This window comes from Corvus kubaryi, unplaced genomic scaffold (genome assembly GCF_017639235.1).
Source record: "Corvus kubaryi isolate FWS band 111438036 unplaced genomic scaffold, C.kubaryi_AGA036_p1.0 37398, whole genome shotgun sequence".
Lineage (NCBI taxonomy): Eukaryota > Metazoa > Chordata > Aves > Passeriformes > Corvidae > Corvus > Corvus kubaryi.
Window position 1 is genome coordinate 4,211,873 of NW_024581137.1, and position 26,140 is coordinate 4,238,012.

The 26,140-nt window shown below is 38.1% G+C and overlaps 1 protein-coding gene across 5 annotated transcripts in view; it reads right to left on the reverse strand.

The window, feature by feature from the left end:
• Positions 1 to 7,745: 7,745 nt before the first annotated feature.
• The window catches only part of ICE1 (interactor of little elongation complex ELL subunit 1), a 44,911-nt gene continuing 26,516 nt past the window's right edge, over positions 7,746 to 26,140 (reverse strand). For 3 of the 5 annotated variants that reach the window (XM_042044189.1, XM_042044188.1, XM_042044190.1), the window contains 7 exons: positions 20,659 to 25,128; positions 18,730 to 18,898; positions 14,778 to 14,938; positions 11,950 to 12,140; positions 10,624 to 10,730; positions 9,584 to 9,682; positions 7,746 to 8,644 (listed from right to left, as the gene is read on the reverse strand). In XM_042044189.1, coding sequence (XP_041900123.1) covers positions 8,463 to 8,644; positions 9,584 to 9,682; positions 10,624 to 10,730; positions 11,950 to 12,140; positions 14,778 to 14,938; positions 18,730 to 18,898; positions 20,659 to 25,128 — 5,379 coding nt within the window. In that variant the 3' untranslated portion in view covers positions 7,746 to 8,462. The other 2 variants (XM_042044192.1, XM_042044193.1) reach the window with 2 other exon arrangements.

Genomic DNA, 26,140 nt, shown 5'->3' on the forward strand with positions numbered 1-26,140 from the left:
ACAGGCGGGCCCTGCCAGACTTCCTTCCGCTGCGCTAGCGGTCCTCGCAATCAGGGCTGAAAAGCTTGGCTCGAAATAAAATGCCTTGGTACTCCCGGAACATACGTGAAAATTCATCTGTATGGGTCCCAGCCCCGATGTCTCGAGGAATTTTCGTTTTCAAGTCCAAGGGGGCCCTTACAGCAGACACCATCAGCTCCTGGCAGTGGGCAAGCCCCGACACTGGACCACATGACGCGGTGGTGAGGAAGGAAAGCAGCAGTCGTGTTAGAAATTGGAGAGAACAGAGCTTTCTGACGGGCCCTTCCACTGCCCCATTGTTAGCCAGGCCACCCAGAAGGGGCTGGGCGACCGAAAGTGTTTTGAGAAAGATTCTCTGTCAGACCGGGCACCTCATGTAGTCAGGCTCCCAGCTTAGTGCATGGTGCACAGGGGTTTATGCAAAGGTTGGAATAGTTCAAGGAAACACAAAGTGAAGGAAAACTTTGCTCTACCTGTCAGTGTGCAGCATGCCTGTTTCCTATAGAAGATAGTGTCCTTTGCCTTGATGGTTTTAGTTCCTTGCAGTCCTTCAAAACTACAGCATTTGCAGAGACAGTTTTCTAGTGGTGTTCTTTTTGGTCTGTCAGGATTGTCTGGTGTTCTTTTGTCACACTGCAAATTCCCCAGATCAGCTAAATTGCCTCTCTTACATTTAATTTTGAAATATTCTTGGGATGCTGCTCACATGCCTTGATGCTCTCATTCAATAAAGTCATTATGAAGAAAATTAAATAACCTTGGGTCTGCACAGTGACAGGTATAGCAACAGTTTCTGGAGAGGCTATTCTCTGCTTGTATTGCTCACAGGCTTTGTAAATTTTTTAGAAATAAGCTGAAGATTTTCCTGGAGAAACCAGTGCAGTAGGGTGTCACAAATTCTGATCTAGGATCCTGCCAACTATGCCAATTTGTCACAAATGTGGGGTTTAGGGTCACTCAAAGGATCATCATCAAAGATATTAGCAAGAGTGGGGTTAAAATACATTTATAAAAGTGTGACATAAAGTTCAATTGACAAGTTTCACTCTATCATGGATGAAACATAAAAAGAAAAATCAAAAATTAGAATAATTTTAGAGTGATTCACACAGAGACCAAAGACCAAAAAGAGTAAGGAAGATTCTCCTGTTGAATCACAAAGTTCAGAGTATACCCTCTTGCTTTCTAAACTCCTGATAGAGCTTATGTGCAGGCTAGGTCCAGTCTTAGTTTCAGACTTGGACAATAGTTTATACCTAAGAGAATTAACTCAAACTTTTTCATTAAATATTGCTCCGTTAGCCTTTTGTTTTGTAAAACATGGCTGCAGGAGATAAGGCCCTGATGGTGTGAAATCCCACATATTACACTTTGCAGTTTAACACACTTTCCATCTTTCACATAGTTGCAGACTGCTTTTAGTGAAATGATTGCTATATGAAGTTTAAGTGGGATTTGCAGAAGGAAGGTTGATCTAATCCTTTTCAAGTTGTGGCATTCTGATACGTGTGGATTGCAAAAGGTTTAACAGATCCACATCATTTGCCTTTTCTATCTTTGACTGTGGTTTCCTGAGAAAGCTGCTGTCATGGTTTGACTTAGAGGTACAAAGTGAATTTATTACTAACAAAGTCAGAGGAGGATAATGAGAAGTAAAATAAGCCCTTAAAAACACCTTTTCTTCCCCCAGCCCCTCCCTCCTTCCCACTGACAGTACAGGGAGACAGGGCATGGGGGTTTTTGGTCAGTTCGTCACCCGAGATCTTCTGCTGCTCAGGGAGAGGAGTCCTTCCCCTGTGAGACCATGGGGTCCCTCCCATGGGAGACAGTTCTCTGTGAACTTCTCCAGCGTGGCTCCAATCTCACAAGCAGCAGTCCCCCCAAAACTGCTGCAGTGTGAGTCCCTCCCACGGGCAAACAGTCCTCCCAAAACTGCTGTGGCATGGGTCACTCTTCACGGGGTGCAGTCCTCCAAGGACAGGCTGCTCCAGCCTGGAAGCAGGGGCCCCCTCTCTCCACTGGGTCTTCCACTGGATCACAGCCTCCTCCAGGCATCCACACACTCTGGTGTGAGCACCTTCCCCACGAGCTGCGGGTGGATCTCTGCATCCCCCATGGCCTGCAGAGGAATCTCAACTCCGGCTCCTGGAGCACCTCCTCCCCATCCTTCTTCATTGACCTTGGTGTCCCCATGTTGTTTCCCTCACATGTTCTCACCTCCTCCTCTTCTCTAGCTGGAATTAAAACTGCGTCCCTTTGTTTTGATTTTCTTCTTAAATATGTTATCACAGAGGCATCACCAACATCTCTAAATGGCCCAGCTTTGGCATGTCCATCTTCAGAGCCATCAGGGATTGGCTCTGCTGGACATGGTGGAAGCTTCTAGCAGCATCTCACAGAAGCCACCTCTGTGGCCTCCCCACTACCAAAAACCAGGCCATGCAAAATGAACACAGCTGGACAGAAGTTTGTTCTCTAGCTTGTTTTCTATATATGGTCTGTTTTTAACAATGCTTTATAACCTCTGAAGATTAAGCCACAATGAGAAGACAGACTTTATGTATACAAAAAATTTCCATTGCTTTCCCTAAATAATAAAGAATGGGGAATTAATAACCAAGATGGGCATCAGAAATAAATAGTTATATGCTACATATACACACAGAAGTCTGCAAAAAAAAAGACTTTATATTGCTCTGTGCTCTCATCACAGTTGACTGACAGACAGGCTCTACTTCGGGGGTTCAGGCCAGGCAGGAGCCATTTTTTACTACAGCTGTAGGAGATAAGCCAGATTGACAGAGATTCAGTTCTCTATCCATACTGGCTTAAAAGAGAAGTGCTAGGGTATATCACATTGACAGCATATATAAACAGCTTTGTGAAGGAGCCTTGATATGGCAGAGCAGCACTGACAGAGTACGAAACTGTCACAGCAGTTGTACCCCTCTACTCCTAATAACTCAGAACCTCTGTGCTGTCTGTAGATCTTCACAGCCTGTCACCCTCTTGCTTGTGACACTGTTATATCCATTGTCAACTTTTAGGCCTAGTAAGTCCTGCTGCCACACAATTACTTGTGATCAAAGCCAATTTCTTCTGCAGTGTTTGCTTGGTTGATGTGTTTTTTCCAATTTTTTCTATTAGTTATTTACATAATAAATGGATTATACATGCATTTGAAATCATGAGTTCTATGTTTTTACGCCCATCTAAACAACTTAAAAGTATACTTATTTAGGAAAGAAGGCATTCACACTCCTTAGGTTGCTTGGTGGAGAGACAAAGGAAATGAAAAATCTGAGAATGTCAACTCTGAGAACCACAGGGACACTGAACGTATCACCACAGAAAATGAATAGGTACTAGAACGGGCCCTTTCCCTGTATAACAGTTTTATCTGTACTATTAAGACCTGTCCACATTAATTTGATCTATGAGTGGGTATTACTGTAACTGATCATTTAGCTTGAAAAGTCTGTGTGATTTGATCCCAGTCTGCTGAAGCTCAGCTCTGAACAGGTCTGTATCACTGGACTGAAGAAGTAGTAAAATAGCATTAAGGGGTTTTTTTGGCTGTTATGGAAAACTTCAGTATTTTTACATAAATTAATTGAAACTGACCATAATGTATATCTAGATGTTAAGCTTAATCAGTGTTTTCAACTTGAAACTGTACACTTAATAAAACACACCTTTCTCACACACTGTTTCAAAGTTGTTAGTGAAAACTCCTATGTTAAATGGTGCTTTGAGCAAGAAAAGTATAGTACAACATAAGCCTACACAGGCCACAAAATAATGATCAGATTCAAAATACTGTCTTTAACACATTTTTTAATGATATGGTTAATGGATCCATTGCAATGCATCACAAATTAAAAAGATAGTAATTTAGATATGGAAAAACATAAAAAGTGAGAAAGAAATAAGAATAAAACACGTTATTTTCTATCATCATCTACACCAAACTGGAACTGAAGTTGTTTTGACTATATGGAAAATCACAAGAAACTGTTTTGAGTTAAATGAAATAATTTTACATAAAACAAGTTGTGTGTATTTTATTAAAATAAAATTCCCTTCAGAATTCTTAGAGAGGAAGTGTTTGCTCCTCTTTGTACCTTCACGGCTAAGTAATTCACATTCATTTTCAGTTCATGGACCTTGTTTATACGCTGCCTACATGCTGTTTTGCTTTTTGGGTTTAATGGTAGAGTGAGCGAATCACATAAAACCTCTAGTGGGAAATCCTGCCAGCTTGCAGAGAAAATGTACCAAATGAGAAAATAATATGCCAGATCTACAGACAGGCTGATTGCCTAAGAAGCATCTGTCTCTATTTTTGCTCATGTTTATTGAAAAGAAGGGGCATATGGATGGCCAAAAAGACTCATCATTTTTTTAACATATGTAGGGATCATGTCTTCATCCAAGACTTGCTTTTGGGGCAATATTCTACCAGTTATGAAGTTGGCTACTAATATTGAAGCATAGAAGCAGTGAGCAATTTGTCCCTAGCATACTGTGATTAAAAAAACACCCCCAAACAAAATCCAAACAGGTTACTGCCTGTGCATTCAGTAATGAATCTACCATCATCAAAAGCTTTCTGGAGACAGGCTTGTGACTGTATGTGAAGCCCAAGGAGACAAGTTGTGCCAAGTACTGGACTTTCTCCTACTTGATGCTTAAACCATGTCAGAATTCATTCTCCTCTAGTCAAAGCATGGCAACAAGATGCAGATTTTATTTAGAAAACAGAGGCCATTTTCAGTAGCAAACATTTAGACATCTCTAGGGTGATGTGGCAGCTGAAGGAATTGGAGCCATCTGAGACTAAAATTCAAAATAATCAAAACCCAGGCCACTTGCATAAATAGCTCCCTTATTTTCTTTCTAACTCCTATTAGCTACCTATTTGTTTCATTAAGCTTCAGAATGTTTTTTTCAAAATTTCAACTCAAATAGTCCAAAAAGGAATTTCATAAAGCGAGTTGCATTAAATTGAGTGTAATAGGTTGGCTCAGAAATCCCAAAATCATTAACATTTCATGAATTTATAAACCCCTGAAACAAGGTTCAGAATTTTGCAAATTAAGACTTCAGCCTATTTCGGCCAGTAACAATGTCATTACAAAGCCTGTCTCTGAAGAAATCCTTCCTGCTAATTTGTCGGTCTTTTGAGAGTAGTCTCTGACTTGTCTTGAAGTGAAAAATGATGTATAGTGGGAAGAATGTGAGCTAAATGGTGATACTCCGAAGTGCTCTAGCCACCTAGTTTCAGCTTCTTTGTAACAAATCTTTAAGTTTTCTTGATTGGTTTCCATTCATCCATGTGGTTTCATCAATTAAAGCAGAGTAGAGCATGTAATTCATTAGTCATTTCAAACTGGAAAACTTGCAACTGCTTTGGTCTTACTCTAGTGTCCAGTTCAAAAATCCTCTTTGTTCAAAACAGGCACGTAAAAGCAGAAGCTAGGAAAGACCATACATCTGTTTCAGAGGGTTTGATAAAATAATTAGAGCTTAATTTTAAGCAATCTAGAGTCCAACCTTCTTTCTTTTATGAAGACAAATCATTCACACTGAAAAAGATTTGCTACTATACCTAAGAGAGGCAAAATCATCCTGGAAAATACCCTAGTGGTCTAACAGGTAGCCTAGCTCAAAGATGATGCTTTTTGTGGAAACAAAGGTATGTATGTCCAAAATTTGTATTCCAGCAAGAGATCACTGAGTAAACAATCAAATGATTCTGCTAGTACAACATGTTAGGATTCAGACACTCTAAAAATGACTTCTAGTATGAAGGCAACTAAGCAAGTAAAATAGGTAAATAAAATTTTTCCGAGAACAACTTATTCCAGCATCCTTTTCATCTACACACAGGCAAAGTTATACTGCTCTCCAAAATTGATGACAAGTTTCTTTTCCTGGAATAAACAGGTATCAGGGATTTTTCAAATACCAAAAAATACAGTTATGAAGTGAGAAGCCTATAGTCAGAATTACTCTTATAAATAAACTTTTACACATGTTTACTGTCTCCTGTATTTGAGTCAGGAGAACTGCTAGAGCTGAGTATTTTAATCTATTTTGACTGCTAGCATTTTGTCTAGCCCTAGATTGTTGACATTAATGCCTTAGCAGTTGAGACGGCTTTTCATGTTTTAGTTTAGGAATATGAGAAGGCATGGAGGAAGTGAAAACCTGAACATTTCCTGATACACATAGTTTTGGACAAGCCACATGCTCAATATTTGTGTAAGAACAAAAAAAAGCAAAACTCTGCAAATGATGATAGAAACCTGAAAATCCATTTTAATGGGCTATTTTGAACGAAATAGGATTGTAGTATTTGGAACACGTATCAAGATGGATAAAGCATTCCATGTACTGAAAATCACTATCCTTTATGGATATTAACATTTTACAGGTCATTAAATATGGTAAATTTGACACTGTGTATGGGAGTTACAAGTATTTTTTTATGAGAGATGAGTGATTAGTATTTAACAGAAGCAAGCAACTTCTAATTTTACTTTTTCCAATGCAGTTTGATTGGGCAGTAGAGAGGAATACAGAATTAAAATCAGTTTCATGTTTGCAGTACACACAAAAATTATTCTTACAGATACATAAGCAGAACAGAATATTTTTCATGAAAATGCTTTTGAGGGTAGGTTGAAATTTTTTATTTTTTAAAAATTTGTTTCCAGATTAGTATAGCTGTAGATTTTTGGTCTTGGAAAAATTCTGGTATTTCCCCTGTGAATCTCATATACTTCAAGTGCCACTGTTTTATAAAAATTCTAAAGGAAATAGGTTTTTCTATTTGCTGTGAACATTTTTGGGTTGCAATATTTTTTGCACTGAAAACATCTGTGATCCTTTACTCACTTTGTTCCTTTGTTTTTTCATTTGTTCTATTTCCCATTTCCTTTAGTTTCCAGATTTATGATCAATACCTTTATTGTCAACCTGTGCTCTCTTGTGTCCTTCTTCCACTTAAGATATTTTGTGCTCATTTTAGTGCAAGAAAGGTAAATGAAGGCTACACATAAAATCCCCAAAGCCTTCACAACCCAGTGTCCCAGAATACAGCCTCAACCTGAGGCAAATTAATTTATAAGAGTCCCTACTGGAAGCCTTCATGATAGACATCTGTAGCAGTGTCTGCTGTGCACAGGCATCACCAAGACTACTAGACTATCTTTCATTGACTGAGTTGTCTGTGGTAAACTCACTGAAGTCAATTCAATGTCCAGAGTGCTAGCAGCTATAGCTGCAACTGGAATCAATTGCCACTTTGCTCTACACAGTTTCATCTCAGAGGAAAGAAACTCTCAGAGGGCTAGGAGATTGCACTGGTAGTCATACTTGGAAGAGGCACAAAAATCACGACGCATATCAGCACCACAACACTGTCAGAATCTAGGTCCCATTACAATAAGAATCTGCATTAGCAAAGCTCACCCCTTCATATGGGCACAACCACAGAGTGAAAATAGAAATTTTCAATAGTTTTTAAAAACTACCTCCCAAGCCCCCAAAGCATACCAGAAACTTTTGGAGAGATGTCCAGAACCGCAGTGTTATGGGCAATTCATTCAGTGAAATTACCTCAACAGGTAATTTCCTGCTGCTCCCCAAAATGGTATTTATATAAGCTAGAAACACAGTTAATTCTGTGTTATTTAAAAAGATCACTAAGAACACAATGGTGTTTGTCTCTTTTATTATGAAAGATACAAAAACAGAGTCTAGTGAAGCTATCATTAGAAACATGAACTTTTTTTCAACCAACTCTCTATTTACATGTACAAAATTCCCCAAGTGGAACAATATCAAATGTGAGACACATCAAAATATACCATATATACAAGTTCAGAGATTTAGTATCTCTGTTACTCCGTACATGATGGCTACACAAAAAGTCAATTCCTACCTGTTTTCCACAAATATTTTAAATTAAGTTTATGAGACACCCCAAGCAAAATAAAGCAGAATCTGGGGAATGTTCTGCTATCTGAATGGTTACTTTATAAAAATAGTACAAAATAATAGAGCCAGGTTTTCAAGTCAGGCTGAATATTCTGTCAAATAGTCCATACTCCAAACTGATATAGGTAAAAGAATGAAAACTATTACTGATTTTTATTGTCATCACACCAGAAATATTCAGGAGTTGAAGATGTACTCATTTTTGGATCGCTTATCAGCTACTAGGAAAAGCAAGTATTTTTATTTTTTAAAAACTCTTCCTTCAAACAGAAAAGCCAAATAAAATACTAGAGCTTGCTCTGCATGATCAGACATTCTGATTAAAAACATGAAACACAAGAAGACACACCACTTTGTATGGTTTTTAACTGGAACCAACTACTCCTTAGTTAGTTAGGCACTTCTTCCTCTAGGGAAGTCCACTTCCTTACATTTTAGTTTGGCTCCATTTCACACAGAGAAGTGATTTCAGCTATGCCATTTGTGACAGCAGAAGGAATGTTGTTAAGAACTTTTGCTCTCCAAGCATGGATGGCCTCAACAATACCTTCTGGATTGCTTGAACCCAAGTCACATAGTGAATATACGGCTGCGAGCTGCACACCCCAGGGAACACCTGCAAAAAGTTAACACAAATCAGCTTAAAGAAACTTTGATATGCAAGAATGTTTTTGGGAATCTTGAATCTATAGAAACTATTATTCAAGAACTGAAAATAAAACACATCAACAGTTGTGATGCCTACCACCATAATGGAGCAAGATGACAACCTGCACACAAATTCCGTAACATCTCATTTTATACTAGCACTTTCCAATTTTCTCAATTCAGCAACTTTCCAGTATTCGAAGTGTACACAATAGTTGAGAATCTAGTGACTTTAGTTAAGAGTAATCAGACTTAAGAAAACAGTCAGGTTTACACCGTGTCTGAAACAAACACAGACATACACTGTACACCATACACCACCAAGTTGGAAAAACTTGAGATTGCAAGGAAGAGAAGTTATACAGGTGGTTCAAAGCTCCCTACCATTAACAAATGCTTCACTGCAGAATGTACTTAACATCCAGAGTAACTTAGCAATGTGAATCTCTGCTGCCCTAACTGCCTTGTTTTGTCTCATCAGTAGCTTGAACTGTCTTTCTCCCAATACAAAAATTTTGTTAGTAGTAAGCTTCAGCATAAATTTCTCAGGTAAAAAATTAGCTATTACTGCTCAAGTTATGATCACCCTTTAAGTGATCTTAACTTGATCACCTTTTAAGTGATCTCTAATGCAACTGATAGGGTCTTACATGAAACAGTCCAATTCCAAGGTCTTTCCAAGATGAAAGCATCTCAGAATTGTTCTCTGTCTCAAACAGAAGGTTAATACTGTTAATAGCTCATTAACTGTGTAAGAGAAAGGGACTCAAACTGAAAACTGTTTGACCTGTTATGCACTAACATGAACTGCAAAACTGTTTTGCCATGTGTGCCTTAATTTATGTTCTGGCATTGCAGAAGTTCACATTGTGGATGTTACACTCAAGTTTCTCTAAAAAAACATTACCTTCCTCTTTTGCATGCTGTACAAACAGTCCAATTACTGAACTAATATTCTTCACTGCAGCAAGATAGCCTTCCTTCAAACCTATTTGTCCTAATCGACCTGAAAGAAAAAAAGAGTTACTACATATCTGACTATTTAGACAGTCAACTTCCTAGTTTTGTACTTCCCAATTGCCTGTTGAAGTACCTACAGATAATGCAAATTTTAACTACAAAAAAGTAATTCTTGTTACCAACTTGTTACCAACCACACCTTGTTGTCTTGGGAACAACAGTTGTCCTATTCCTTGTGTAACTAAAGACCCCAAGTCATTTTTCATCAGATTGATTCAACCTCCCATAGGTTTACAATTTTTAAGTGTAAAACTCAGAAAGAATGCAATAAACAGTATCATATAGCCTACATACTGAAAATATTTATTGAAACTCAAATTATATCTGTTTACATCAAATGCCACCTAGATCCCAAATCAATTAATCTAACTTAAATTTATTATGGTATTAAGTTGCATATAAAACCTTATACACTTTTCTGGAGACCATATGGCATGAACCTGTGTCATGGGAGGCTTGGGTTAGCTATTAGGAAAAGATTCTTCACCCAGAGGGTGGTTAGGCACTGGAACAGGCTCCTCAGGGAACTGGTCACAGCACCAATCCTGTCTGAGTTCAAGATTTGTTCAATTTGCACAATGCTTAGGCACACGGTGTGATTCCTGGGGCTGGCCTGTGCAGGGTAGGAGTTAGACTTCAATGATCCTAATGGGTCCCTTCCAACTCAGGATTTCTATGAATCTGTATGTAGCTACAGATTATTTCGTTTTAAATACATAAAACATGTTGGTATTTGTTACCATGAATCAATATAGTATCTCTCAAAACTTAAGTATCTGCTTTCCACAGGCTGATAAACAGAAGATATCTGCATAAAGATCCAATAAAATGTAAAAATACTTCAATCACTTTCGAGACAGGCCTGACACTTTCATAAGGACATACTTATACAAAGCAGAAGTTCAATCAAGAATTTAGATTACTTACCAATTAGCCTAAGTGTCAATGCTATAGCACTATCACTAATGGATTGAGCATTTTCATGCCCCTTTCTCTTCCTTATCCAGTTATCCATAGAAGGCCAAAGCACTTTGCTGTGAAAGAAAAATGAATTTGAAAATCTGATACTGCCTGAAGGGGTGGTTATAATATTCATACAAAAATGAAGGCAAATTACTCTTTTGTTTGTTACTAACTTTAGGTAGACTGACTTCACAGATGTATATGAAATTGTGTTACTTTCAAATGTCATGCTGATATGTTCTGTAAGTTTCTCGTATGACTGAAAATTCAGTTTGTATGTTAGAAGTAGGACCTGATACTTGTTTTTAAACCTAAAAGGACCCAAAGTAAGACTTTTTCAATCCTTAAAATTATGCTAATAGACCTAGTTACCTACTACCAGCACAACTCACAGACAATCACCTTGATATGGCTTTAATTAAAACTACATACATTTAACTGAAGCTAATTTGTATTAATTTTAAAAGTATTTCACCAAAAATAACTTCTTTACTATCTGAAAGTATGAAACTTGTATACAACACGATGATGATAAGTATCACTGACAATGATGATAATAAGTATCACTTATTATGTCACAAATAAACAAATGTCTACTAAGTCATGTAGCCTCTATATAGAAAATCACGGCTGTCAGATCAGTGTAGGTGTCAGAATGAAGTCTTTCAAACTAGGTTAAGTATGGTAGCAGTCCATATACTGGACCATAGGTTCAAAGAAAATTCAAAACATTGAATCTAAGTATTATAATTATTTTAGAATTAAAATCAGACTGAAATCCAGATAATACACTAATGAGTATGGATATATTTCACTTTCAGCACTGAAGCAGTGTTATTTTCATATCAGAAGTTCCACCCTCATTTTCTACTGATGGGTGGAGGGCAATTCAACAAGTTAGTTCAGAAGAAGACAATCACTTTGCTTCACTGACAGCCAATTCATCTCAAAATCTTATATAGCTATTTTGAAAGCAATTCTTTACTAGAACAGTTCTAACAGGGTTCATTTCTTGGGACAATATCATTAAGTAATACATTTTCTCATTGATCACTCCTTCTATCTTAAAATAAGGCACACAAACAAAGTAGTCTAGGTCTCATCAGGTTGAAACATCCTCATTTCTAAGTATCTATGCAATATTTTGTTATGTTAAAAGCTAAGTCATAATGAATTTGGGAAACAAAAAACCATCAAACATCAAACACCATCAAACACCAAAACACCATCAAAACAAACCAAAAAAAAACCACAAAAGAAAACATTTCAAAGAAGTGATTGCCACAATACCTTATAACATTTTCATGTGTCCAATCCCACTTCAGGTGAGAGCAGAGTAGATCAACAGCAAATATATACTGCCAAGCATCTTCACTGAGATCTTCTCCATACTGCTCACTCAGGTGCAATTCTACTTTTGTACATGACTGCATTTCTAAAAGCAGGTTTGAGACCATAATACCAGCATCTAAAGATGAACTCTGAAATTTTAGAAGGTAATTATCTTAATGCATGAAAAGTTACCAGCCCAGAACCAAACTCTCTACAAATATTTGATACTGACTGTGCACAGCATCTTACACCATAAATCCAACTTTTGGGTTGAATTAACGCAAACAAATAGAGTACAAAACCAAAACCTTCAAGTACTAGGTATTTTTCCTAATGCCTTTACTAAAAGGAGAGTTTGGAAGAAAAATACCCAAACAAGAAAAACCACAGACTTTATACCCACTCTCTTATCTCCTTCTACAATTTGGGGATTTTTGTTTCTGTCAATGCAGCATTAAGGTAAGAAGAGTGTTTTTCCAGTGCAAGAAGATTAGACTAATATTGTTCACTTTCTAAATAATTTTAAAATTTGTTACTCTTTGTTCTTCATTAGGGGTGAATTTGCAAGCAAGTATTTCAATAGTTGAGGTAAATAAACGTGCCATATGAAATCATTCTGATAAATAGCTAGGGGAAGAAAGGAAATTTAAATACAAACATTCTTTGATTTTCTGACGTATTAAGAAAAAAAGTCTAGGCTTATCACATAAACAGAATGAGTGTTTGGCAGATCTTCTCAGTACAAAATCTCATCTTAACTGGCAAGTTCTGCCATGGTGCAAGTCACTAAAATGGCACACCTTGACCAAGAAATAAATGCCCATTCCATGTGAGTTTTACTTTCATAAGTAGAATAATCTTCTCATAAAATTATATGTATAACAGACTGTTAATCACAATCTACTTGAAACTTTTACCTGTATTTCTACACAAGAAAAACAGAGCTTACAGACAGAATGATGTCATCTCTTATAATCAATATAGAAAATTCTGAGGTCCTGCTCCCCAGTTGCAGCAGATCTCGTATTTCAGAGATCCATAAATAAAGTAGGTAGTGTGAGCACAAAGAATTAGTATTTCCAGGAACATTTACTAGGACATTCTTATGTGCATCTCTATTGGCATGATACTAAAAGCTGTAACCTAATAGAATGGAGAATACAAATTCTTCGCTAAGCAGGGACTGCAGTACAGCGTAACTCTGAATACCAGAGCTTAATGCTATATCACAACTGTGAATTAATAGTAAAAAAGCCAGACACAAATCCATGCCAAATTAATTCACTCCTACACTAAAGCAGGAGGTTTAGGCGGCTGTAATTTCAGTGATACCATGTTAAATTCAGGGCTGGCTTCAGAGGTTAAAGAAAAAAAAATTATCATACAACACCTAAAGGCTATGATGACAGCAGTAAGACTAACTGCATTCCTCAAGGCAGTTGTGGAGCAGCATGTTAAGATAGGGAATAGGTGAGCTATTGTCATGGCTTAGGAATGGTATTCTCCAAATTAGTGCTCCAACTGAAACCAAGCTGCTTGCTTACTCCCTCCTCGCCCTTCCTCTTCTCTGTGGCAGGATGGAGAGGAGAATTGGAGGCAGAAAATGTAAAGATCACAGGTTGAGATAAGAACAATTTACTGGAAACAGCAATGAGGTAAGAAAACAAACAGTAATAGCAGCAAATACTAATGATGGAGGGTACAAAAGAGAGACTAAAAATTCACACGGAAACAACAATAACCCAACCTCTCCCTCCACCACACTACGCTGACTCATTCACCTTGGAAGAGACTCTTCCCCACATCCCTGGCAATGATGTGAGGTGGTACAGAATGAACCTCTGGGGCCTAGCCATGCCCCCTTTTGGCTGCTACAAAAATTAACCCTGTCCTGGCCAGAACCAGACAGCTATGAATCAATGATTTTGTTCACTTGGTATTTACGAAACTATTTTATTTCCAGGAAGAAAGCCTGGCATTAATATGGAGTTTTCAAAAATATGGGGCCCTAGCCTTTAAACAAACACACAAGCCTGTTACACAAACTCCTCCAGAAGCAAAACACCTCTGGCTTTCCATCTGCATGATACAAAATTGCTCCCAATGATTTCAATTTTTCCTCCTTGCAACATTCTTTTCAGGATGGTAATAGATGCCTGCTGAAAACTGATAGAAATTAAATTATTTGCCCAACAGCTCAAAGACTTGAAGTCAGCTCTCACAGATTATCCTTCTTCTAGTATCACTGGTTTTGTACTGATCACACCAACTGCTTATGAAATTAACTTCAGTTTTTTTGTGATAAACAAGTATTTACAGTCTACCTTGCAAAAAGATCGTAAGTAAAAAGAGACAGGCTCATCTTGAAATTAGCTGTAGTGATGTATTACCTGTTACACAGAGAACTACAAAAGATAAAACCAATACATATTTTAAAAAGCAACAGTACAAAGCAAAACAAAAAAACATCTCAAAGAGCAGTTCCACAGATGGAAAGAATTCCCTAGTCCAACCACACTATAGTTGAAAGTTTAAAAACAACCTTTACTTTTAATGTTCAGTAGATGGATTAGTATTTAACAGGGAAAACAAGGAAAGTATTGTATTCTAGTAGAGTCTGGACAACTAGGGGAAAAAGTCCTGAAGTGGCATTAGTTGCGCAATTGTACAGCCTCCATGGGATATTCACACCCTTCATCAGAAAAGTAAGTTGCTTGATTTGATTCAGCCAGCAAAGTGACAAATGCAGACAAAAGCTGATTACCAACAATGAAATCAGACATTACCTGTTCCCAATTGAAATAAGCACTTAAACAGGCCAGCATCTCATTGCTTGCACTCTGCCTGACAACTAATTGCATAGCTTTGTTAATTGCACCTCGGAAGACAAATATGTCAGACCATACATTTGTGATAAATAAAATCAATTTTTCTGAGTCTGGAAAGTCTGAGGAAAAAAAGAAATAACAAAGTAAATTTTTAACATTTTAAAACAACAAAAATATATATTCAGGCATTAAAAGCTAGTACCGCCAGCAAGGTAACTAGGAAAAAAGGCATAGAAGTCACATCACAACTGCAGCATAAGGAAAGGGAGTCATACTAGCACATCTCAATCCTGAGACTAAAAAAGAAGAAAAGATCCAAGAAAAAAAACAAACAAGAAACACCAGAAAAACCCCAACAAACCTTAAGTCACCTCCCCCCATCATAATTTCACTCTCTCTACTGTCATCTTTCTTACTGCACTTTAGTTCAGTAATAGTCTAATGGAGTGTTGGGGTTTTAGTTTAGTCCTAGTTTTTTTTCCTGTTAAAGGAATTTTTTCCCATATGCATGTTGCTACGGGACAAATGGCTGTACTTAAGGAAGACAAAAGAGCTACCCTCTGGGGGTGGGCCTGGGTACTCCTTTGTTTCACCTGGGTGTGGGGTCAGTTTGCCCTCAGCCTTTGGAGAGAGAAGCTGCTGGTTCTTTTCGGCCGTTCTTTCTTTTTTTCTGCGGAGAAAGATCCCAGGATCCCCGGCCCACCTTCCCTGCCCCGCTGGAGGCCGGGCTGTGGCCGCCCTGCCCCGCCACTGATTCGAGCCTTCGCTGCGTTGTAGCCATGCTCACCCTGCCTGCCTAGACCTCCGGGGGGTTCCCCGCTTGGATACATCACATCTGCCACCCGGGATTTGTGCTCATCCCTGCCGCTCCAGCCTGCCGTTCCAGCCTGCTGCTCCCAAAGGTCCAGCCGGACACTGGGGCCAGCTGTCCAGGGGTTTGTGAAACCTTTGTTCCATCCCTCCCGGGATCCCAGGGCACCAGTGCCGCGTGCTCCCCGAGCTCGCTCCGGAGCGCCCCCTGCAGCCACGGGGGAACCATCGCACCTGCCCTGCTCACCGGGAGCCGCCAGCGCCCCTGCCGGCTGCGAGCGGAACTGCACCCAAGGGGAGAAAAAGGGCCCGACAGCCGAGAAGGCTGGGACTGGGTTTGTGATTGTTTGCTGTTACTGCCATAGTTGTTGTTGTTTGTTTGACTGGTTATATATATAATAGTAAAGAACTGTTATTCCTATTTCCCACATCTTTGCCTAAAAGCCCTTGATTTCAAAATTATAATAACTCGGAGGGAAAGGGGTTGCATCTGCCATTCCAAGGCAGGCTTCTGCCTTCCTTAGCAGACACCTGTCTTTCAAACCAAGACATGGAGAATGGTCTTAGAGCATTGAAACTGGATTCTTTCAGGATTAAATTAAACTGGAGGATGGACTCCAACAACCTACCTAATACATTCCAGTCACAAATAAGCACTCTCTTCACTGGACCAAACTAGAATTAGTCCAAAGAAAAACATAATCTACAGTACTTGCTAATACCTTGAAACCATACACCTGTGAAATATATATATATATAAATATATACATATATATATATAAAAGCCTGCAAAGAACTTTCCCACAATTCAAATCTGATATTGCTCAGCAGTTTTCCCAGACTTTGTCAGAGAAATTATGTATTATGCAAGTTGTAAGTGAGCATATGTGAATGATGCATGCTAATATTTGTACTTCCATAGATGTAAAAATCTGTGCTATTCCCATATAATTGAAGAATCCTCATTCATTAAAGTAATTCAGAGCAAGCGTCTGACAACTATCAGTTAGAGAGGACAGTTCCAGGCCATCATTGGAAAGCCAAAAGACCCTTCTGAATACCAAAGCTGAGAGCTTCAAGGCAAAATACTAAGATAAAACATGGAGCATGTAGACCGTAAGCAATAACAAATACATTGGAATAAGTAAAAAAGTAGGTATTAATTTCATGGATGAAATGCTATACTGGAATACATATGCCTAGAACGCTATACAAAAACCAATGAAATCTGAAAAGCTAAATGTACCTTCCCTCTTCACTTCAGCGTAACTTCTACATTTTTTGAAAGACCTTAAGAACTATAAAGCATTTCAAAATACATCAAATCAAGAAGCTTCAATGAGCACAAAGAATTTAGACTTCAATGAAGTGTCTTGGATGAACCTTCTACTCTGAAGCTGCTCATCATGTAAAGAATTTACTTTTTCCTATCAAAACATTTTTCTATCAGGACTGTTGGTGAACTAGAATTATCGACAACTGGAATTGCCTGCCCCGGAATTTGAAACACTTATAAAATTCACTCAGTAATGAGTAAGAGTTCAAGGGGCATCAAAAAAAGAAAAGTATAAAAAAGAAAAAAAGCAGGGAACAAAGGAGAGGTAAAAGGAAAAATAACCAAAAAGGTAACATATTATTTATAGTCACTTAAGGCAGAATACCTGAAAGGAGAACAGAACAAAAATTATGGACAAGTCGTCAAGACAATAAATGATGGTAAGCCTAATAGTGAATTTGGTAATTGTGTAGCTTGTGTTGCCATAATTCTGATGGGAATATGTGAAACTACATGAAAGAGAAAACCCTAAAATAAATGCATAGTAATCAAATAAAATCAAACGAATTTTAAAAAGCCTAAACAGCACTTACGATGTGTTTACAGGTGTTCCCACTCAAAAAATAACTATAAAACCACAGAACAATGACAACAGAAATTTATGCAATTCAATGTATAGAAGAGAGTATCATCCAATAAAAGTCTGCATTTAGCTATTAAAGTTTGGATCTTACACAGAAAAAGAAAGGAAAACAGGGGGAATGTTTAATATTTGCAAGAACCCACAAAAAGAAAAAGCAGTAAGATACTGCAAAACAAAAGGTCTAATTGTTATTTTAGACTAAGAAAAGATATCTGACAAGTAATAGTTTCTAACATGGTGCAGTATTAAAACTATTAACATGAAAGAAGTGAAAGTACAGTTATAATGGACTGAAGGATAGAAAAACAGAGAGGAAAACAGGAATTCCAAAAAGAACTCAACAAAAAAATACCCTCAAAAATGGTAATTAAGAACAAAAAAAAATCACAAAGCTTTTTAAGATTGAAAAAAAAAACCCAACAGGAATATTATATGAAAGATATTAAGTAAGTGAAACAATCTCAAGCTGTAGCACTTTGCTTGTCAGTGCTCTCGAATTTTATTTTATTTTAATGTGAAACACAGATACCAGTATACTATTTTCAAAATTAGTGAAGTCCTTCCAAAACGAGGATTCTTAATTTAGCAATAGTAGGTATGTGTTACCTTTGACCAAAAGGGAGAGGGGTAAAGGAAGGGAACCAAAACGGAAAAAACCTCCCAACCAAGTGAGAATTTGGGTAACGGGAAGTAAAAAGACTTTAAGGAGGACATATTATAAAAATACCCTGGTTTTGACCAAGGTATTGTCCAGCTCCTGATACTTTTTTAAATACCTGGTTTTAAATCACACGTACTTTATGAATCAGTACCTACTCAATTAAAATAAGAAAATACTAATAGTCAAAAAAGACAAAATTCCCAGAAATCACATTATCATTTTGGACATGGTGGGGCAAAAATGAAATCACAGAGTATCCTAAATGAAATATTTCTTTGGAAAAATAAGTAGACTACTAAGAGCCCAGGTCACCACAAAACTACAACACAGATGTGGAGGAACTGTGGGAAGGGGAATTTCTTCTATAACAGTCTATACTTTTGCATTACAGAAAAGTGTTCTAAGGAAAACAACTCTTTAACAGGATTTCTGTTTGTTTTTACAAACATAATAATTCTGGCACGCTACAGTAAAGACACACAGCATATTTAAGATATAAGACCACTGAGCCACACTGTACCTTCTTTAAGTAGGCTATAGCAGAAAAGGCGGGCTCTTTCCAAATCTCCCAACTGTCGGCAAATTCCTGCATAGACTCTACACAGAGCCTGACTGAAATTGTAATTTGTGGCATTCTTCTGAGCCTTCAGCTTACTGAGAATAACATGCAGCAAGGACTCCGCTAAATGCTATCAGACACAAAATATATTGTTAGACCATTATATACTTAAGAATACTTGACAACATTGTAGTAGTATGACAAATAAAAAGAACTACTAGCTTATTTGCAAGAATACTGTTTGCATACATATAAAAATGCAGGAAAGTAAATCAGAGGCAATCAGTGAAAGAAAAAAGAGGGAGGAGCAGGCAACTTCCCAGAATAAATATGCCATAAACAAATGAAGAATAGGGCTACTATTCTTTGAATATAAATTGTTTAGTAATGGATTAACAACAATCTTCCTCAAAGAACAAGGAGCATAATGACAAGTAGAAGGAATGAGGAGAGGAATAATGACAGGTAGTGTAACCCAAATAACCTAATCAGAGCAAATGTAAGCACCCTGACTTAGCTACTCCGAAGATGCCACAGAAGGACAAACAGCCCATCTCCAGGTGTGAGATTTAGATAAGTTAACAGCAGTCTTTCCCCAGATCCCTGTACACACTGCAGGAGATGGGGAGATGTTGCTGACTATAGTAACATGGGACTCAATATGAGATGCAAGGAAAAAGAATACTGGTATTGTGCAGATTGTGTATGACTTACTAGGGGATGTTTAGAAAGAGAGCTAAAAGTCAGAGTATAATGAGAGAATTAGAAGCCAGGTGCTGAAGAGTACACAGTTCAGACTGGGTACCTGTGGACAACAGGGAGTCTGATGAGTGTTAGCTTTGGGAGGAACCAGAAGGTCTAAGCCAGCTACCTGAAAGACCAGGAGTCTGAGGGCCAGACACAAATCTGGACCAGCTGCTGGAGGAATGCGTGTACACTTATGTGTCTCGAAGTTTATCAGTGCATAAGACAAGTGGGAAGAATATTAGTCACCTACTGGATATACTGAGTGCCTAATGTCAGCTGCTGGAGGAATCCATATTGTCTGTACATGCATGTATGTATTTTCCACTACCAGAATTTCAATCCGATTAGCCAGACAAGGGAGTAAGAGTAGGTTGTATTGTGTGCATGTCTCTCTACTAGGAGTATGTACTTGGCCTTGCTACTGGCTGGACCTGGAAACATAAAAGCTACAAGCCTTGCTTCTGTGAAGTTACCAGACTTGACAACTCCTAACAAAGACGACCTGAGATCTTGGTAGCAGCTTCTGAGGAGAACTTAATTACCTACAAGGACTGTAACAGGACAAAATGCTGCCATGTATCAGTTGGTGAATTGCTCTGCTGTAGACTACAAATTATCTATGAGAAAGATGGTAACTGAAGTGAAATTTTTCAACACTGATGATAAGGAAGTTCTGAGAAATAAAATAAGGGAAGAATTTTCCAAAAAAAATTAAATTTAATTACCTGATGTAGAATAATAAAGGTAAACACAGAACAAAATTATATGCCTGTATTGTATATACAGTGAAGTTTCTCTTTTTTAATTTAAAAAATTAGAGTAATTTTGGAGGAACTCCTACAAATGTTAATACTATCCACTTCAAAAAGTGCTGCAAAATAAAGCGGTTTATGCATATGTCAGAAAAGCATATGTATTTATAAATGCAGTTTTGCATCTTGGACACCACTGAACAGTAATTTCTTGTGCAGTTCTGTATTTTCTTAGGTTACACATATTTAGATTTCTAATAACCTTTCAAGACTACACTTTTGCACTGCAGATTGCCAGAACAATTGAGAATTCAAATACTACAAACTTATACTCTTTCCATCTGCATCGAAGTCATTATTAAACCATAAAATTTAAAATTATGCTACTTACCTTGTTTTTTATACCAAATTCATAGACAACTTCTCTCTCTTCATCTCTCATTACTGGAATCTTTGAGATATTGCCAACATACAGATGACCTTTAATAACTGGTAACAAGTCAAAACAGGATTCAGCAACTTTCTTTAATGCCAAAGAAACTTTCTGGCAATCAGGATTCTTCTTTACTGGTAGTGATTCTTCTAAATTGGAACTGTTTGATGAATCACTGATTTCATAGCTTTGACCACGGAAAGCCTCTTGCATTTCCGAGATGGTATTTTTAGTATTTCTGACAGCAGTAATATCACTGGGCTCCATCCTTGATGGTTCACTGTCCAACTTCAGTCTTTTGGCACTTTTTGGCATAGATACGTGCAATAGTGGCCTTTTTCCAAGATGATTTGATGACCTTGAAAACAGTTGCTGATTTTGCACATCTTTGTCTTCATCTTTGCTACTATCAGATTTCAAATTGCTCCCAGCTTTAACAAAAGCAGTTGATGTAGATGTAATTGCTTTAAATCCACCTATTTGAGACACAGGTCCTGGCAAACTTTGGCTGTCTGAAAAAGCACATCGGTTAAGCTGAATATTGCCTTTCAGAATGTTTAGTGTCCTTGCCCTTGCAGATAGCTCTGGATACATAGTGTCCAATATTTTCACAGAGTTCTCCTGAGGAGCACCTGGGCCAGCACTAACTGCTGCAAAGAGAGGAAATCTTCCTGGAACGGGAAGTGCATGCTTTGGAATGGAAGTACAAAATTTCAAAGGTGAGGAGCGAATCCTTCTACCTACTGCCATTTCTGAGGGTGAGGGAGGAGAAAATAAAAGAGCAGATTTTACTGCTGGAGTATCTGTTAATGGAGACATGAGAGGAAGAACAGGAGTTTTGCATAGTGGGGATATCAGGTCATCAAGAGGAGAAAGCAAAGAGGATTGACCTATAGAAGACATTACTGGGGACACCGTACAGGCAGTTTTTGGAGGAGTAGCAATCAGAGGCAGTAGCAAGGGGGGCAGAGGAGGACCTATCTCTTCCCTGATTTTATTTATCATCACAGATGAGCATTTTGTTGGCACAGAAGTATCAGCATTTTCAAGAACTGGCTGAGTAAGAGGCTTTGTTTTTCTTTTACCTTGAAACAGTCTCTTTGATAGCTTGGTATGCATTACTTGGGCAGGTGTCTTGGTAGAAACAGTCAAGATTTCAGATGGTTCTTGCTCTTTGCACTTCAATTTACTGCTCCTTTTGAGAGCACAAGACTCTGATTCCACCATACGTAAGTTCTCAAATACTGTCTTTTGTGGTTCAGAGAGCTGCCCAACTGTTTGACAACCGCACTGTACATCAGAGAGGGCTGGATTTGGAAGATACTTGAGTAAAATATTTTTTCTACCATTATCTATTACAACATCAGTGCTGCTTTCTCCTATGTTGCAAGCAGTGTAAGTTTGATTATTATGATACTCTTCAAACACTGAGACCCCCATATCAACACTGTGTAATAGACTTTGCTCGCCATTTGACTGAATTTTTGCAGAATCATTTTCTTTTAAGAAATTGCCAAGTGCTATCATTCTTGTATTTAATTTACTGGTTTTTACAGTCAGCCTGCAATTTTCTGAGAATCTGCTTAAGATCTTGCATAGTGGTAACCTACTTTTTGAAGCATTTGGCATCACAGGGCTTTCTTTTGATGTTCCAGGTTTTAATAGACTTTCCTCACCATGACTGATGCATCCAGCTATGTTAGACTCCACCATGAGTTCATTAGCACTCTCAGTATTTTCAGAGGTTAGTAATATACACTCCCTTTTCCAAGAGGCTGAATCTTCAGGATAACCTTCCCCAGTCACACCTGACCACTCATTTGAAGTATCTCCAGAGCTGTTTGGTTTGCAATGTGTATCCATATCCACCACAGTGCCTGCTTTTAGGTGGCTAACTGTGAAAGTATTTCCTGGATGCATCATTGAATGAAGCTCACATACTTGGTAATCAGCATCAACCATTGCACCAGTTTCCAGAGCATCCACTGCAATTCTTCTGGAAGCTCTCAGTTTGTTTCTGAGCATGGGAACACATTGTGAACACTTCACATACCTAACTTTTTGTATACAACAGTCTTTCTCTTCAGAGTCATTGCTCTGCTCTGGCATATCAAAATCACTTTTACACCTTATTATGGCATTTTCCCCAGAACCCTCAAAACTATTCAGTTCTTTACTCTCTCCCCCACCTGTCAGTGAACCAGTTCTAGAAGGATCTGTTCTAACCTTACACATAGAATTCCTACATCCTGATTCTTGACAATCAAACTTTTGGAGGAGAAAAGCGTTCTTCTTATAAGAGTTTGCATACATGAGCTGTGATTTAACAGCTGCCTGAGGTTCTTTATCTACTGGTTGCTCGTTATCTGAAGTTTTTGCTTCATTTTTGTGTACATATTCTTTCTCAGGGCAGCCCAGTTCTTTGCCCACATTGACTTTTTCAGCAGACAGAATCGCAGCACCCTCTTCTAAGTTTTCTGAAGAACAGTCAAATGTACTACTTGTAATAGAATTTGTATGTTCCTTCTTTTCCCAAGTACAAGAAAAAACAGCCTTTCCTGCGAAATTAGTTTCGAGGAAACCAACAACTTTCTGGAGACTGAAATTTAGATCAGGAGGTCTTGTGGATTCCACACCAATTCCCACTCGCAGAGGAGAATTGGTTTCCTCATTATTTATGCAGCATTCCTCCAAGTCCTTTTGAGTAGAAAAAGCCAAGCCACTTCTATAATCCATTTCTGAAGTAGGCTGGCAGATGATCTCTGAAATATTATTTTTCTTCACAACATTCTTTTCCCACTTCAATGAACTGGAACAAGTTTCAGTCATCAATTCCTTGCTTTGTTTATTTAATTTCCCTTCTATTTCATCACATCTAACATTTTCAGTTATCAAGAGCCGAGTCAGAGATTTTGCAAACTGCTCCTGAGAAGTAGGATTACTTTCTACTAAGATAGATTCAATAGCATCCCCTCTTGCTAATAACTCACTGCTTTCCCCTCCAAAATCTTCTGGATTAACTTTGATTTCAGTCTCTTGAGATTCAAACACTCTAAAGTTTTGAGATTTGGACTGCCCACATTCTAACGTATTACGTAAGTTTTCAGATTGCTTTATTTCACCTTTCACTTCTGTAAAATCTAACATAGAGGATTCACACTTAGCTACACTGCTTTCTTCATCAGTAATGCACGCTGTCTTTGGTAGTGCAAGTATATTTTCCAAGTCTGACTTCCTTTGAGATAAATTGGTATCATTTTCCTCCTGATGTGATTTGCTTTCTAAATATACCCCCTCATTTATATCTACTAGTTTTACATTTTCTGCACTATGGAGTTGCTCTGACAATTCAGCTACTTCTAGAACACTTTCTCTGTTAAATTTCATAGCTAGTTCAATAGCTGGAGCTTTGGTTATATTAATGTCTTCAATTTTGAGCTGTTCATCTTTTGGAAAGACTGACAATAAATTTCTGATTCCTTCAGTAGCAGATACAGGTAAGTAATGCCTAGAGACTTCAACAGTCTCTGGTTCACATTCTCTGTTCACTTCGTTTTTTGTTTGCATATGTTGTTTCTCCAGAATCTCTTCACTGTCATATTTTATTTCAGAGCACTGAGAGTGTGCAGAGATCTCAATAGCTCCAGCCATATTAGTTACTTCGGTTACATTTTTTGATTTATTTTCAACCACTTCATTTTCTATCAACACATCAGATTTTTCCTCAGAATCTTCGCTTTGAAGCAGAATGCATTGTTCAGATAGCAAATGAGTAATACTTTGTGGAACAGATGGTTCTCTGGGAGTTTCTCTCTGTGCTAATAATCTCTCTTTCTCTGCTTTCACGAATTCACCACATTTTTCATGTGTACTCTCATTATCAACAGCTCTAATTAAGGTTACATTCTCCTCTGTTTGCTCTACCACACTACATTTTTCTATCTGATTCTGAGGCTTGAAACTTTGTAACATAAAATCTGCTGAAGAATCTCCCTCTTCACTGTGCACGTCCTCACTATCTCCTTTCTGTTCTTCCACGTCTTCCAATTCGTGTGCTGTTGCTCCAGATAGTTCTCTGTTCTCAGTTTCCATATCCTCAGAATTCTCCTCCAAACAATCTTTGTTAGTTTCCATGTTTGTAATTAAAGTAGCACCTTCAGCTTGCTTTCTTTCAGCATCTTTCTCCTCCTTGCTTGACATCTTTGGACTGATACAAATATTCTTTTCATTCCAATTCAGATTAAGTGAGATTTCTGCATCAAAACCATGCTCACATGATTTGCTCTGTCTGTTACACTCATCACCTGGGCTGATTACATTACAACTCGGAGGCTGAACTTGGTCTTCTTGTAAAATATCCTTCACTGCAGAAGTACTGCAATCATCTTCTTCATCACTGGAACCTGTGACTTCTCCAAACAACATACCCTTCAATCAAAAAACAAAGTTAATAATCTAAACCCTGGTATCAGTTTTAAGACCTACTTTTCTAAACAAGTACACTTAAGGCCCTGACATGCAGTGGTTTTGAGAGACTAAGGCTGGTCAACAAAATTACAACCTACTCCATCATTTTTCTTCATAGCAAATGAAACTACCTCTGTAAAAAGAAAGAGACTTCTTTATCTACCACTGTGCATTCTAAGCTTACTGGAAAAGATCATTTGAGTAGCATTTAACTTTCAATCTCTGGAATTTTGCTATGAAAGCCATGCTTATATTGAACACAAATTGGGACTTCAAGTCTGCACCATAGGGAAATTATGACAGCAAGCTGAGACATAGGTGACTGTGTACTGGTTTTGGCCAGGATAGTTAATTTTCTTCACAGTAGCTACTGTGGGGGAATGTTTTGGATTTGTGCTGAAAATGGTGTTAATACTATAGAGACATTTTCATTATTGCTGAGTAATGCTTGCACAGCGTCAAGGGCTTTTCTGCTTCTCCTCCTGCCACACTGGTGAGGGCACTGGGGGTGCATGGGAAGCTGGGAGGAGACACAGCTGGGACAGCTGACCCCAACTGACCAAAGAGATATCCCATACTGTTAAGACATCATGTTGACCATATAAAGAGAGGGAAAGAAGGAAAGGTGAGACATTTGGAGTGATGACATTTATCTTCCCAAGTCACCATTACGCATGACAGAGCCCTGTTGACCTGCCTGCTCATGTGAAAGAGTGAATGAATTCCTTCTTCTGCTTTGCTTGCGTGCACAGCTTTTCCTATTAAACTGTCTTTATCTCAACCAACTTATTTTCTCACTTTCACTCTTCCAATTCTCCTCAGGATCATGCTGGTGGGAAAGTGAGCAAGCAGCTGTGTGGTACTTAGTTGTTGACTGGGGTTAAACCATGACACACGTACTTCTGAAAATTATGGTTTTGCTCCCTTCCACAGGCAGTATGCTACAAGGTAAGAAAAGTATCCATATGGATCT